Below are 17,059 nucleotides of genomic sequence, written 5' to 3'. Positions count from 1 at the left end.
TACTAATTAGTTAATAAATTTAATTTCTAAATTAAATTTTAAAATTGGTGTAGAAATCAATAGACTATCAGATTTTTAAATTTTTATGTAAATAGATAAAATAGTGATCTTTCACTTTAGAATATTTATGTAAAACTATCAAAATATTTTTATATGAACATAACTAATCGTGTTTAAATAGTACCATTCATGATAGACTGTTGTTGAGTTTCCTTCACACAGTGAAATACTCACTGTATATACTGCTATATGCTCCCCACAGAACGGATCTTTAAACCACTCACTCTTCTAGTGATCGCTCCAGGCCTCGGTCAGATCAGTGGTGGTCACGTTCCGGTGAAGGGCATTTTGTATTTGGCTTTATTGTAGGGCTCAAACGATAAGCACTGAGGGAGTAATTCTGGCAGCGGAGTTCTTGCACAGCTCTCTCCCTAACATAAAAAAGTTTAAAATAGAAGTTTTTAAACTTCCTATTCAGAGACATTCCCAATACTGTGGTAAAACCGAAGATCAATTCAACCCTCACGGGATTGTCTGTTGTTATCTAAGAAGCAATGCTTCTCAGGTGAAATATTGCAGAGCTTACCATTCAAAGCGCTCGGTCCCTAGCTGTCTTTTGGTGATGTCTAAGTCGGCTTCCAGTTGCGTGACAACATTCCTGAACTGGGCCACATCTCTGCTCTGGATGGCCCTGTGTAAAAGAATGTAAGACTGACTTAAAATATGCCCGGGACTCCTAGGGTACCCTGAACCATAGTGGCAACGTTTTCTCTTCTGGATCCAAGCCAAATTGTAGTGTTTGTGGAGGTATTGCCAATTTTAGATGTACTAACTGCACAAAGTAGCCTATTTGGAAAGCTTAAGCTGAGTCAGTCACATTCAATCAGTTAAAACTCCTCTATATCAGTTTCCCTGTGTTTACATTAAGTAATATTATCTATTATCTACCTAGATTATTTATTCACTGCAAATTAATTTTTATAAAAGTACTTTGAAGTATTATATGCAAATTGTACAACCAATCAAAACTGGAATTTGTTAGCACCATGACTATTATGATGTTATATATATATATTAAATGAACCAAGTGGTTTTTTTTGTTTTTTAAAAAAAATATATTTTATTGATTTTTTACAGAGAGGAAGGGAGAGGAATAGAGAGCTAGAAACATCGATGAGAGAGAAACATCGATCAGCTGCCTCCTGCACATTTCCCACTGGGGAAGTGCCCGCAACCCAGGTACATGCCCTTGACCGGAATCAAACCTGGGACCCTTCAGTCCGCAGGCCGACGCTCTATCCACTGAGCCAAACTGGTTTCGGCGAACCAAGTGTTTTATATACCTGTACACACTCTCTTCAATGTAACAGGATCTTCTTTAGGACTAAACAATGCCACACACCCCTGTAACAAGGCACACTATCTTTAGGAAGATAATGATGGAGATTAATGCTGCTTATACAGAACGCTCTATCCTTTCTGCTCACTCCCAGGACTGCATTCTAGACTGCTAATATCTAAACTTAGAGGCTACCAACACAAAAGTTGATCATGTTTACCAGTTCTAAGTGATATGACTTATCAGCCAGTCTAAAATAGAATGTACCCTTTAAGGTGAAGTTTTGGCATACTTCACTAAGGCAGAGTTCCACCTACCAGCTTGAGAAAGTGGTTTTGCATAACCCATTGAAGATACCACAACAACCCAGCTGCACTGACTAAAAAGAATGATTCAGTGACAGCTGCTATACCTGAAAACAGTTTCTGAGGAAAACTGGCTTTGGCTTTGCAGATTTTGCTTAGTCAGGGGCTCCTATGAGCTGATTCCTGTCCTCCCCCAGGTCCCAACTCAGACAGAAAGGCAGAGGTGAGTCTGGATGAAAAAGTGTTATAGATGAGATAGATAAGACCAGGGACTAAAAGTCTCCAACTTTTTGTGAGAGGTGACCAATTTTAATAACAGAACATTCACTATCCAGGCAGGCATTTCTACCCAAACTTCCAGCCAGGGTCATGGAGTAAGCGGCTAACGGTGCCAGGGATTCTAAAGCAGCAGCAGCCCAAAGGGCATCCACAAAAGTGTGGTGATTGCCTGGGAGAGGTGGCTGGGGTGGGGGTAGGTGGAAGAAAGTATAGGGGGCGATAAACAGTGATTGACAGAGACTTGACTTAGGGTGGTGAACACACAATAGAGAGTACAAATTATGTGTGATAGAATTGTGCACCTGAAACCTGTATATTTTTGTTAACCATGTCACCCCAATAAATTCAATAAAAGAAAATAACTAAAACCAAAATCAATGCTCTAAGCCAGCGGTTCTCAACCTGTGGGTGGCGAGCCCTTTGGCAGTCAAACGACCCTTTCACAGGGGTCGCCTAAGACCATCCTGCATATCAGATATTTACATTACAATTCATAACAGCAACATTATAGTTATGAAGTAGCAACGAAAATAATTTTATGGTTGGGTCACAACATGAGGAACTGTATTTAAAGGGCCAGAAGGTTGAGAACCACTGCTCTAAGGGAACTCTTCAATATTTAGTGAATGCAGGAATTCTTCCAGGTACTTAGTATGTACAAGGATAGGTACATAAGGAAAGACTGTGTGACAAATGGAAAGGTTAGTTAGCAATATCAGGTGGGTCCATAAATAGAAAACAATTTCTGGTTTCAAAAGTGTTTTTGTGTCTAATCTGGTTATAATATTTCCTAAAGGCAATATTTTTAGATCAGACATTCTATTATAGCCAAAGCTCTATTGGAAATAATCAACAGAGATGGTCAAACTTAAATTTAAATAAATTTAGCTAAACATATAATGTAAATAAGTACTAAATCTTAGTCAAATCACAGTATTTCTGATCTTTAGTTTAATTAATGGCAGATTATGGATGCTTTATTAAATTGTGTAAATTCCAGCTTTAAAATTCTACTAATCTATAAAGTACCAAAAATTAAAGATATATAACTTTGTTATTATATCATGAACAAACTCACATTTTATTTTCTGCCAAACAAAGGTGTTCTTTAAGAAGCTGAATTTCAGATTCTTTTTCTTGAAGTGCTATCTGAGACTGATATTCTTTGTCTTGATTGGTCACCAGCAAAGCTTCTAGATTCTGTATGGAGATTCTCTCATTTGTCATCTGACTCCTGAGGAGTTCTAGTTCAGAATGAGCATGATCTAACTCACTCTCCATCTGTACAATAGGAATACATCTATACTTACTCCCATTCATTCACTTAACTGATCGATTATCAGACTTATAAAATTTCTGTATTCTGTTATAAACTAACAACCCCTTTTAATTTTTTGATTAGAAATATTGTCCTCCTTACCAGATATACACACACAGTATCACTTTCCCCAACTCTTTTATCAGAAAATTCATTAATAAGTAATGAGTTATTAATCCCAAACTACAAACAATTTCCATTTCCAGCACTGGTATTTTTTTATATACTAGAGGCCAGATGAACGAAATTCGTGCAAGAGTAGGCCTTCCTTCCCCTGCTGCCGTCAGTGGCTTCCCTCTGGCACCCAGGACCTGAGATTCCCTCTGCCCCCCCCCCCCCCCCCGCCTTCCCTCACAGCCCCGGCTTCATCTGGTCTAATTAGCATATTACGCTTTTATTATTATAGACTTCTGTAAGACTGACATGGTAATACTGTGACTACTACTTTGTACTGAGGCGAGTTACAAACACCTAACACCTTATGAAATGCCATTGTACTCCATTGTTAAGGAAGATAAGAGGTGATTACACATTCTCTCTCTTGCATAAACCCATGGAAAGCTTCATTTTTCGAAGGTTATCTTGAACCTGGAATACATTCTGTAAGCCAAAGTTTCTTCAAAAGGAAGTAAACCAGAGATTACTATTTATTTTAAAAACACCCCTACAATTACCTCATAATGCACATTATAATAAATTATATATGCACTTAAAAAGTAAAATGTGAAAAGATAAAAGTCTAAGAATAAAGAATTTAATAAAAATTAAATTATTGGGGGGAGGGAAGGTAGATACAAAAAGAAGTTTCTAGACTAGAAAATGATATCTAACAATACAATGGATAAATTTTGCAGATAGAAAATCAACAAGGAAACCGACACCTTAAATGACACACTAGATCAGATAGATTTAATTGATATCTTTAGAACATTTTACCACAAAGCAACAGAATATACATTCTTGCCAAAACCGGTTTGGCTCAGTGGATAGAGCGTCGGCCTGCGGACTCAAGGGTCCCGGGTTCGATTCCGGTCAAGGGCATGTACCTGGGTTGTGGGCACATCCCCAGTAGGAGATGTGCAGGAGGCAGCTGATCGATGTTTCTCTCTCATTGATGTTTCTAACTCTCTATCACTATCCCTTCCTCTCTGTAAAAAATCAATAAAATATATTAAAAAAAAAAAAAAAAAGAAACGCTCGCTTTAGATCTTGGACTTTTAACAGAACACCAACGTGTTAGAGACTAATAATTTAAAAAAAAAATATTAGCAAACTGAACTCATCAATATACTAAAAAATCATAAAACATTATCAAGTGGGAGTTATACTAGGAATGCAAGGTTGGTACAATATCCTCAAATCAATAAACGTGATATACCACATAAATAAAATGAAGGATTAAAAACAACATGATCTTATCAAGAGATGCATAAAAAGCTTTTTATAAAATCCAGTATGAATTTATGATAAAAAAAACTCTCAAAGTATACAGAAAACCTATAAAATTTTAATAAACAATGTCACCCCAATAAATTTTTGTAAAAAGTATTTGTGCTCCTACATGCATAGTATAGCTAAAGAAATACAAAGATAAGTATGATGGTCTCTGCCCTGAAAATTATAAATTATAGGGATAAACATATATAGATTTTCAAGGCAAAAAATGTATGCCAGAAGCATTTTAAAATACAATGAGAATTAGCCTGACAGCTTACCCATTAGGATAGCTATTATTTAAAAAATGAAGGATGAAAACTAAAAAATAATATGTGTTTCAGTTATTATAAAATGCATTACTTTTCCCATTTGAAAATGCCAGGTAAAAAGTGTTTTTAAAGAAAAATTAAGGAATAGCATTTGAATTTTTACAGTGAATATCTATTCATGAGTTATTTTCATCATTAAAATGTTATTGCTAAAAAAATGTTCTTGCTGAAATAAAAAATAATTTAAGGTGAGTTTGACAATACTGGCATATGCTTCATTAATAAAATATTAACAATGCATTCTGACAGGAACCAGCAACATGATTCTCAAATGCCACATATCCTCCTAACGAACAGTAGACTAACAAAACTAAAATTTCAATAGGATTTGATAATAACAGAAATGTTAATGTGACCAAAATTTGTTGATGCTTCAATTACACTATGCAACTTGTGTGTGTGTGTGTATATATATATATATATATATATTCCTTTAGGATCTGGTCTCCATTTATCTCTCTAGATCAGTGGTTCTCAACCTGTGGGTCGCGACCACTATGGCGGTCGAAGGACCTTTTCACAGAGGTTGCCTAAGACCATACTGCATATCAGATATTTACATTACAATTCATAACAGTAGCAACATTACAGTTATGAAGTAGCAACGAAAATAATTTTATGGTTGGGTCACAACATGAGGAACTGCATTTAAAGAGCCAGAAGGTTGAGAACCACTGGTCTAGATGCATCTCCAGCCATTTCCTCCGAGGCATGCGACACTGGCATGGAAAATTACTTACTATTCACTGAAGAATTCCTTTTTACCTCCATATATTCCCTATGTTGTTGTTCCCTCTGAAGGAAATGCCTCATCTCTTCTACATTCCTTAGCACTTCCTTGTGAACTCCTTCCAACAGCCACAGGCTAAATAGGAACTCCCTGTCTGAAACCTCAAGTATTTATTAGTATAACTTTCATCCCAAATTACTTGCATGTCAATACTAAAAGTTCCTTGAGGGCAGGAGCCTGTATCTTTTGCAGGTTACAGTCACAGCATATTCACAGCAGCAAGCACAATTTCAGGGACATGTAGATATAATCAACTGAATTATAGTTCAAAAGAACCCAATTAGTAAATAAATTTAGCTTAAAAGAATGTCATTAAAGTTATAACTTAGCTGGATAAACCTCAACCTCATGAGTTCTTAGCTGATTGGTATGTAAATGTGTTTTATAATTCTTCTGGCTAAAAGTAAATATAAAATTAAATATTCAAAGGAGGATTTCTGTTTTGTACTTGAATTGTTCGAATACAGCTGTCAAATTAATCTCTTGGACTTAAAAAATAGAATCTAAAGATGAAAGGCATGGCTTGATGTAATATTTTATTTTTAAAAACTTGCTTTCTAAACTTATAATAATTTTATAGTAACAGAAATATGAAAAAAATTTTAATGCATTACATACCATTTCAATTTCTTGATCTTTGGCAACCAGCTGTCGATTAAGAATTTCTTTGCTTGAGTCAAGTTTAATACAAAGTTCCCTTGTGGAAGACAAGTCTGCAAGGGCAGACACCTTTTCTAACTGAACCTTCTGAAGCTCCTCTTCCATCTTCACAAGAGACTTATGTAAGGTACAAATCTGGGACTTGTAAGACCTTTCTGCATTCAAGTGCTACAAAAACCACATTATTTTTTAACTTGGAAAAAGACTCTGATATGAAACACAAAATGGGGCAATTTTTAAATGAACCTACACTTAGAGTATAAGGAATTTTAGATGATATAGGTAGTAATACATGTCCAAAACACTATGGGAAACATAATTTGAGGTTTCACATTTCTCTATATAAAATCTAGGAGTAAAGTGATCAACTGTCATACTTGGAAATAACTTTTCCCATTTAAAAGTTTCAGTCCCAAAGTTGGTAGAGATATATACATGTTTGGTCTACAGTTCTGTCTATATTTGCCAGTCTCAATTATTCTGTAATATAAATATTATTGTTGTTTTTAAAAACAAAGTGACAAAACATTTGCCACTATTTCATACACAATACTCATTTTCTAATTCTTGAAAAGCATGTTGATATCAGCTATAATATCATAAAATGAGGACTGATACCACTCTAGTACTTAATAATACCAAGGAAAAAAGACTCTGGGCAAATATAAATTAAAAACATATCCATATTATGAAAAGTAAGAGTATGTTTTTAAAATGGTAATATGAGATTCAAGTTATAGAAACACTTTCAAACATTCAAGATAATTACCTCCTTTTCAGAGGAAAATAAAAAGTCTGTGTAAGGTACACTGTCACCTACGGAGAAGTATTTGCTATTATGTGAAGAACAAAACTGAGAAGCAAATAAAGACATTTTCCTGCTTTTACAACTCCTTTTATGCTCAAAAAAAATTTCTCCTGGAATAAATTATTTGGTCACAATTCACTCCTACCTTTCCCTTCCCTTCCTGCCTCACTCACTCTATTTCTCACTCATTCTTAAAATAATTTTCTATTCATCCATTTACCCACCCACCCATTTATCCATCCATTCTTTATTTATTGAATATATTGTGTTCCAGTAAATGTGCCTAAATGCATATCCAATGGGTAAGCAAAATGATCTCTGCGCTCATAAAACTTTCAGACAATGAAGGAGGCATGCATCAATCAAATAATCACACAGGTGAATATATTAATCCATATTAAGCAACTACTTCTAGAGCAAAACGTGTATAAAGAAAGGAAAGTGACCTAAACTGAGAGAGGCAGGGAAGTCAGAAAAGGTTTTCCTGAGTAAATGGCAGTTGAGCTGAATGAGATCTGAAAGGTGAGTAGATATACCATATACCGTGTGCACTGGGGGGGGAGCCACTTTTCAAGTCAGGAATGCTAAGTGCAAAGCTTTGGAGGGAGTGTGTAGAGAGAGGGGAAATGACATACTCCAAGAACAGAGACAAGGTTAGTCTGGGAAGAGTGATAGGGGATACAACTGAAAAGGTATACAAAACTTACAAGACAGAAAGCTACTCTAAAAATGAGGTGTTTATCCACTGAAAGGTCTTAAAAGAAGGAGGTGATGCAATCAGTTTTGTGTTTTGAAAAGATTCCTCTGTATGTTTCCAGTTCTAAGTAAGTTAGTTGATTAAGAAGAAAACCTTCTCTTAAAGGCTAAGATAAAAATAAAACAAAATATTATTTTTGTAATTCATAAATGTGCTTGCAAGGAAGAAAAATTCTCACATGCCCAAAATGAGAAAACTAACCCAGAGCAGGAAGCAAATGAACATGCTTAAACGTTGAAAAGCCCTAGCTCAGTGGATAGAGCGTTGGTCTGAGAACTGAAGGTTCCTGGGTTGGATTCCAGTCCAGGGCACATAACTCGGTTGCAGGCTCCTCCCCGGCCCAGGCCCTGATCAAGGCTCGGCAGGAGGCAACCAATCGATGTATTTCTCTCAGATCGATATTTCTCTCTGTCTCTCTCTTCCACTCTCTCTAAAAATCAATGGAAAAATATCCTCAGTGAAGACTTTAAAAAAAAAACAGTTTAAAAGACATTAAAGAAAAATTGGAAAGTAGATATGAAGAACTCAAATAGTACTTCTAGAAAGAAAGAAAAAGTAGTCATAAAGGTGAAAAATTAATGAATATATCTAAGAACAGACTAATAGAGCTTAAGAGGGAAGAATAAACTAAAAGATCAAAACACAGAGAATAAATATATGGAAACTATGATTAAAATGTTAATAAATATTTGGGCTAGAATTCAAAAAAGCAGCCTAGTACAGGCATCAGAACAGGCATATAGATGAATGGAACAGAACAGAGAGCCCAGAAATCAACCCATGCCTTTATGATCAACTAATATTTGAAAAAGGAGGCAAGAGCATACAATGGGGTAAAGACAATTTCATCAATAATTGTTGGGAAAATTAGGCACATGCATAAAAATGAAACTAGACTACCAACTTACACCGTACACAAAGAATAAGCTCAGGATGGATAAGACTTAAATGTTAGTTATGAAACCATATAAATTCTAGAAGAAAACATTGGCAGTAAAATATCAGACATCTTTCATAGCAATGTTTTTGCTGATATGTCTCACTGAGCAAGGGAAATAATAAACAAGTGGGACTATATTGAACTAAAAAGCTTCTGCACAGCAAAAGCAACCCTCAACAAATTGAAAGGGGAACCCACTATATGGGAAAACATTTTGCCAATGGGACATGTGATAAAGGACTTCCTAGTGTTCAGCTGTAGAAGTCCAAATACATAAAGAACTTCTACAACTCAACACCAGGAAGGCAATCAATTTAAAAAATGGGTAAAGGACCTAAGTGGACACTTCTCCAAAGAGGAAATACAGATGGCCAAGAGACATGAAAAAATGCTCAACATCACTAATCACTAGAGAAATGCAAATTAAAACCACAATGAGATGTCACCTCACGTCTGCCAGAATCAACAAATCAACAAATGACAAGTGCTGGCGAGGATGTGGAGAAAAAAGAACCGTAGTGCACTGTTGGTGGGAATGCAGACTGGTCCAGCCACTGTGGAAAACAATATGGAGTTTCCTCAAACTTTAAAAATGGTACTGCCTTTTGACACAGTGATCCCACTTCTGGGAATATAATCTACTCAAACACCAATATGAAAGAGTATATGTACCCCAATGTTCATAGCAGCATTATCTACAATAGCCAAGATCTGGAAACAGCCCACATGCCCATCAATAAATCAGTGGATAAAAAAAGCTCTGGTACATTTACACCAGGGAAAACTATGCAGCCATAAAAGAGGAAGTCTTACCTTTTGTGACAGCATGGATGGACCTGGAGATCGGTATGCTAAGTGAAATATTAGTCAGAGAAAGACAAATGTATGATCTCACAACTTATGAACAAAATAGAAACAGAGGCATGGATACATGGAACAGTCTTAAAGCTGTCAGGAGGATGGGGCTGGGCGGATTAGATGAAAGAAGGTAAAGGGATTTGTCAAAAAACATGCATAACCCATAGACAAACAACAGTGTGGTGATGGCCAGAGGAGATGGAGGTGGGCAACGGGGGCAGGGGCGGAGATAGGGACAGCTGGAATAGTGTCAACAATAAAAATAAATTTAAAAAAAGAAGCACGCGCACGCAAACACACACACACACAAAGATGCATGGTTTATACTCAGCAATCAGGAAAAAACTACAGCCATAATAGAGATAAACTATATACAAAATCAATCTCAAGTAAATTAAAGATTTAAATGTGAAGGGCAAAATTTCACATACTTTCAGAACTTTTATATGATAATGTAAGAAAATATCCTTCTGGTCTTGGGATAGTAAGAATTTTTTAAAGAAGACATAGGGTAAAACGTTGACTAATTCCAGCAGCACAAGAACTTAAAGCTTCTATTTATATTGCAAGCACAGTGAAAAGGAGAAGATAACTGTTAATGTCTTTAAAAGGATTATTATAAAGAATATGTATAGTTCTTTTAAATCAGTATGAAAAGATAAACAACTCAATGGAAAAATAGGAGAGTTTAAGAAAATGTGTTCCAGAAAATTGAGAGAAAATTCATAAAAGAGGAATCTGACATTTCCTTCAATATAATACATTTTAAAAAGAAATATTTATACAGTGAATATAGATGCAATTGTTTAGATGTACACTGTATCAAAATAAACTTCAAAATTATAATATTGAGCAAAAAAATGCAAGTTGCAAATGGATTGCTATAGTATTTTATCACTTTTTAAAAACTTAAAGCATATATTATTCATTACCTGTGGGTGATAGATATGTAGAAAAGTATAAACATATGCAAAGGAGTTCTACAACTGACAGGAACCTTATACACACTAACTGTGAGGGAAGGAGAAGGGGAAAGATGAGGAGTTGGATCTTGTAATGTTTTGTTTCTTTAAATAAAGAGAGACTTGAAGCAAATAAGGAAAAATGTAGCATCCTTAAGCTTGAGAGGAGGGCAGAAGCATGTGTTTTATATTACCTGTTTTTGCACTTTTTTTGGAATGTTTGAAATAGTTACTAATTTTAATACGTACTACAGATTGTTCTCGTTGTAGGGCAGGTGGTAGATTACAGGAGAACCAGAGTGGGTACAAGAACAGTTATCAGGCTACATTCACAGTATACTTAAGTCATATTAAGTGTTTGCTTATATATTTAATTTATGGAAAGCCAAACAAAACTCTTAAATGTGATGCAAGATGTACTACAAGCACATTTTCCCAAACTCACCTGCTCGACCTCTCTATGGAGGGTATCTACCTTTTTAGAGATAAGTTCTAAGTTGAAGGTATTGTTATCTGCCTCTGCTTGCTCAGCCTTATTTTCCAAGTTTTCAGCATCTTCATTGGCTTTTTGGACTTGGCCCATCTTTTGCCAGTTCTCACATTCCTGAAAAGCAAATCTTAGGTATTACTTTAAAAGATATAAAATGGCCCGGCCAGGTTGTTCAGTGATTGAGCATCAACCTATGAACCAGGAGGTCAACAGTTCGATTCCCAGTCAGGGCACATGCCTGGGTTGCAGGCTTGGTCCCCAGTCGGGGGAGTGCAGAAGGTAGCCAATCAACGATTCTCTCTCATCACTGATGTTTCTGTCTCTCTTTCCCTTCCTCTCTGAAATCAATAAAAAAATATTTTAAAAAGATGTAAAATGTTCAATATATAATTAAACATTATTTGCCAGGTTATTGGGAATTTACTTGCCATGAGAATCATGACCTTGAGCAATCCCACCTACCTACCCTCTCAATTTAGAAAACTGGTCCTCCTGTAATTAACAAAAGGGAATGGGATCAGGATCTGATGAATCAGGACCTCAATGAATCTCTCTCTATACAAAAGCCAAGCAACCAGAATGACGGAATGACCAGAACGACCAATGGGCCTGATCAGGGGCTCCCATTGGCTCCCCCAACCCTGATCGGGGGCGGGGCTGGCTGACCTCCTGCAGCTCCACCCCTGGCTGGCCCAGTGGGCCAACCTCCCATGTCCCCGCCCCCCTGCCAGCCCAGCCTGATGGCCCCCATCAGGGCAGGCCGGCCAGACTCTACCTGTGCACAAATTTGTTAATCAGGCCTCTAGTGTTCTTATATTTGCTTCTGCCTTGGCCTGGCCATTTGTATCTATCTGTTCCCTTGTTCCTGACAACTTTATGAGTTGTACTGGCTACAGAGTTTCTGACTGCTTGCATATCTTAAGCATTAACTTCTTTTTTTTTCTTTTTTTTTTTTATTGCTTAAAGTATTACAAAGATTATTACATATGTCTCCTCTTTTTTTTCCCCCGCCCTTGACAATCCCCTGGCCTCCCCTACCCCCCAGTGTCTCATGTCCATTGGTTATGTTAAGCATCAACTTCTGATAATTCTCTTGACTTAGTGCATCTCCTGTCTGAATCCTACGTTTAATTCAGTACCCCAGCCTTAATTTTCTTCATCATGGACTGTTCTATGATCCACTTTTACTCACTATTCTAATAACTTGCCTTAAATAGCTCAGAAGTACAATATCAAACCTATGTCAATAAACACAATCCATAAATATACATCCAGGTATATATTGGATATAGAATCACATTTTTAAAACCTTAAAAGTTCTAACATGTCATCTTGACTAAAGTAGGATTTTATTTCTAGAAGAAAACAACTCCACAAATAATATACTATGTTGAGTAATCATTTTGAAGCTATATTTAAAAACATATTTTAGTAGTATGGTTTGGCCAATTCTAAAAAGTATTTTATAACTTTGGTAATTAATTTAAAAGGCACTGGATCTCCTTTCCTACCGGTTAATAAACAGTGCATTCCCCGATCAAAAACAGTGGTCTAAATAAAATAACCAAACAACATCCCACTCTGTAAGGCTTTCAAAACAGATTTAAATTCTCACAAATATAATAAATCATGAGTCTGGCTGAAAGTCAGTTAATGTCACCACCTTGTGACCTGATGTACCTTGACTACTGTGAAGACTGTTAGTTAATATGTTAACAAGCCAAACTACTGTTTGGCTTTCAAGATTCAGATACTCCAAATGTGCCAGTAGGGACCTGTATTTTCCATTTTACTTAAAATTGCAGTTGTATACAGAGTAGGTACTTGGGAGGTACATGGTACAATATACATAAACTAAATTTAACCCATATCTATCTTTACTCTCTTTAAGTTTCTGTAGCACTTATTATTTAGGTCATTTTCTTAAAATGGCCTTATAACTTTATGTAATTAGGTATGGATGTACAGTCTCCCCAATAACAACTAGGATTCCTCAAAGATAGGAACTCATTTTATATTAAATTTAGTTTTGTGACTAGGTGATATAGGTTCAAAGTTCAAGTGATGAAAAATAATTGCCATAAAATGTCTCCCCTGCCCTTTAACCATTTAGTGCGCCTTCCTTGTGGCAACTAAGAAGCCATATTTTACCCTTTCTTTGTATCTGTTCAAAGCAGCCAGAGCAGTCTGGGGTCCAAGATAGGCAACAACATAGAAAAAGTGAAACTGCTTTTTGGTCTTCTCCACTTCTCTTTCAAGATGTCTTTGCTTCTTTCTGGACATATACAGTTAACCCGTAATTGTCAACCCATCATTGTCAACACTAAAATATGGTATGCATTAAAGGAAGGCTCGATTCAGCTCTCCCCATGAGTAGAACTGATCAATAAGTTTAGTGAAAACTCATGGGGTATCATTAGCAAAGAGGGAAAAAATATATACGTACTTCAGACTTTAATGTATTTTTTAGCTTGTTAACCTCCAAATTAGTATCTTGGACCTTCTGTTTTATATCATTAAGTTCATTATGTGTATCATTCAATTGTTTAGACAGTGCCTATGAAAAAAAGACAGCTGGATTTTACAAAAAAAACTTTTTAAAAATAGCTCTATATCAAATACATCATAAATAAATTTTAAAATAATCATAATATGAAAAGTTAGTGTTAATATATCTGCTATATAAAGCTCATATAAAAAGTGAGAAAATATGAGTCCAAACAGTAAATGGGCAAAGAACCCAAACAGATAATTCACAAAAAGGAAGCTCAAGAGGATAATACTTTAAAAAGCTTAAAAACGTACTAGTAATCTAATTAAGACAATGAAATAGTATTTTATCTATCAAATTAGCAAGGATTTAAAGCTATTCTGTTATACAAGGAATGGACATTTCCATGTATCATTGGAGTAAACACAAATTTATAAAAAGCAAATCTGTGATCTGCTATCTGGTGATATCTCGAGAGACATTTTGAAATATTAATAAAAACAAGAAAGTCAAATATATTGCTTTTTGTTGAAGATGGGAGATGGATAATTGCATATTCATTACATTTGAAAATGTCCAATTAAAAAAAACTTCATAAGTTTTGATTCAGCTTGCAATTAAATCTAATAAAATTTAATGGAAAGGAATGTTCATTAGGCATTGTTTGTTATATTAACAATATTTTTTCACATTAAGTTAATGATGCAGTAAATAATAGTATCTACCTAATGGCATAGCTATAAAGAACATTACATCTCTATGAAAAATGTTGGGAATAATTTTTAATACAAAGAAAAATATCCATCTATAATTAGTGAAGAAAAATCAGGATAAAATACTAAAAATACATCATCCCAATTTGTTAAAAATCGTGGTATTGAGGGTGACATTTTTTAAGGTTTCTGTTTTCCAAATCTGTGATATAGGTTCTCAATCTGTGGTCTACAGAGGGATCCATCTTCTACCCTGGGCCTATGACCCAAACAAAAGAAAAAAGTACTCTTGAACATATGAAACTTGTTATGATACTAATTTTGTTCTGATTACAAAAAATGTTTATAAAATGTTAAAGCAAGAAAGTGATTATAATACTATAGTAAGCTAACAAGAGCCTACAAAATATTTATCAACTGGTTATGCTGGACTCTCTAATAAGTGCTTTCTATACATATTCTTATTTACTCTCCATTTTTACATATGATATACTGAGATTCAGAGAAGTTAAATGAGGCAAGGGGATTCAAACTCATGTGAGTCTTAAACTTCCCACTCTACTGCCTCCCTAGGAACCAGGAGGTCATGGTTCGATTCCTGGTCAGGGCACATGCCCCAGTTGTGGACTCAATCCCCAGTGTGGGGCATGTGGGTGGCAGCGGATCAATGATTCTCTCTCATCATTGATGTTTCCATATCTCTCTCTCTCTCTCCCTCTCCTTTCCTCTCTGAAATCCATAAAAATATACTTAAAAAATAAAAAACACAGACTTTTATGATGCAAACTAAACATATTGAGAGTGATAGCAAACTGGGGAAATAATTGGGACTGAAGAATTTTCAGAAGGGAAGGAAGCTTTCAAATAAAAATTGACCACTTTTAGTGGTCAATTAAAATAATGATACTGGAAATGAGAACTGTGGATAAAGTGCATTGGCTTAGAGAGGAAGTAATTAATTATAGAAGAAATTTTCCTGAAAAGAATTAGTGCTAAAGAGAACCAAAAAATGTGGCATAGTTCATGCACTCAGACAGAATAATAGTCTATCAAATAAATCTATGATTTTCTCAAAAGTTTCTTAAGATTTTTATCTTCATTTGTTGAGTACTTCTAAGGTTTAATACAAATCTATTATATCTCCTGTTCCCTCTTTTCCTTAATATTTAACACTTTGTGTCTGAGAATCTCATTTAGAAATTATGTGGCATGCTGTGTAATAAAGGTCAAAAATGGCTGGTTTCAAAGCCTGAGCTTTTCTACAGAATGAAAGGAGAACCGAGCCTCAGAAGAAATATATATTTTCTTGGAGAAAAAGATACTAGGAACAAATATACCTTGTTTTCTTTTTTAGCTTTAGAAAACTGTTCTTGGAGATTGTCATTCTTACGAGCCAAAATCTCTCTTTTCCTGGCAATCTGAGCCAGTTCATGTTTTGTTTCATCCAACTGGCGGCGCATCCTGGAAATGTCTTGTTTACGCTTAATTAGCACTTCAGTAGACTGCCTATTGCACGAATCAGATAGTACATAAGAGGAGACATTTTACCAAAACAGAACAACAAATTCTCACATGACAGAAGAGGGACAATTAGCAAGAAAACATTTGAAAAAGTTTTAAACATTTAAATTTATAGGAATAAATACGGCAAAGATAGTGCATTGGAGTTTCTCTATGTTTGCCAACATTTCACAATGAAAAAGAGGATGCTAAATATACATAATAGTCAATGATTAGCTAAGTATTTAAAAACTTATGACATTCACTAGGGCGGGGGGATAAAATGGACACATATGTAATACCCTTTGTAATACTTTAAGCAATAAATTAAAAAAATAAAAATAAAATAAAAACTTATGACATTCAAATATAAGAAAGCTTACATCCTACTTCTAGATGCCATAGCTTAGTCTCCTTTGCAGGTTCCTCTTCCACTGCCCTCTTAAAACTTAATAGTTCTGAGTCAGGGGTGGGCAAACTTTTTGACTCAAGGGCCACAATGGGTTCTTAAACTGGACGGGAGGGCCGGAACAAAAGCATGGATGGAGTGTTTGTGTGAACTAATACAAATTCAAAGTAAACATCATTACATAAAAGGGTACAGTCTTTTTTCTTTTTTTTTCTTTTTTTTAGTTTTATTCATTTCAAACGGGCCGGATCCGGCCCGCGGGCCATAGTTTGCCCACCGCTGGCTTAACTCTTAGCCTTCTGATTCTTCTTACTCTAACCTTCATTCAGACAAATACTATTCATATCCATGGCTCCAAAACCCATCTATACCCAGATGACTCTGAAATCATTATCTCCAGCCTCAGCCTCTTCCTTAGACTCCAGACTCATATTTAACTGCTTCTAAGACATATCTACAGGTGTCTTGTAATTCAGAGGAAAATCATCTTTTCCCATACTTTCTACATGTCCAGTATTCATTCCCAGCCCAAAACCTGGCACTTTCCTAGGTTTTCTTCCTTGCAAGCACCTTACCCATCTCCCCATTCCCAACCCCAATCTATCATCATTCTTCAGCCTGGGTAATCTTTCTAATGCAAAAATCTCCTCTAAATTCTTGCATGAATTCTTATT

General features: G+C 35.5%; 1 protein-coding gene across 1 annotated transcript in view; it reads right to left on the bottom strand.

Annotated features, from left to right (window-relative positions):
• Positions 1-280: 280 nt before the first annotated feature.
• The window catches only part of LOC308534731 (testis-specific gene 10 protein-like), a gene marked incomplete at both ends in the record, with an annotated part of 32,156 nt that continues 15,377 nt past the window's right edge, over positions 281-17,059 (bottom strand). The window contains 8 exon segments of the mRNA XM_081113292.1: positions 281-316; positions 320-431; positions 587-691; positions 3,002-3,204; positions 6,416-6,625; positions 11,228-11,386; positions 13,719-13,829; positions 15,814-15,982. Of these exon segments, the coding sequence (XP_080969418.1) occupies positions 281-316; positions 320-431; positions 587-691; positions 3,002-3,204; positions 6,416-6,625; positions 11,228-11,386; positions 13,719-13,829; positions 15,814-15,982 (1,105 nt within the window).

The sequence above is a fragment of the Myotis nattereri genome, assembly GCF_964212035.1.
Source record: "Myotis nattereri genome assembly, chromosome: 18".
In the NCBI taxonomy this organism is placed as follows: Eukaryota; Metazoa; Chordata; class Mammalia; order Chiroptera; family Vespertilionidae; genus Myotis; species Myotis nattereri.
The sequence above is the reverse complement of the archived record's forward strand: the minus strand, read 5'-3'. Positions and strand labels throughout refer to the sequence as shown.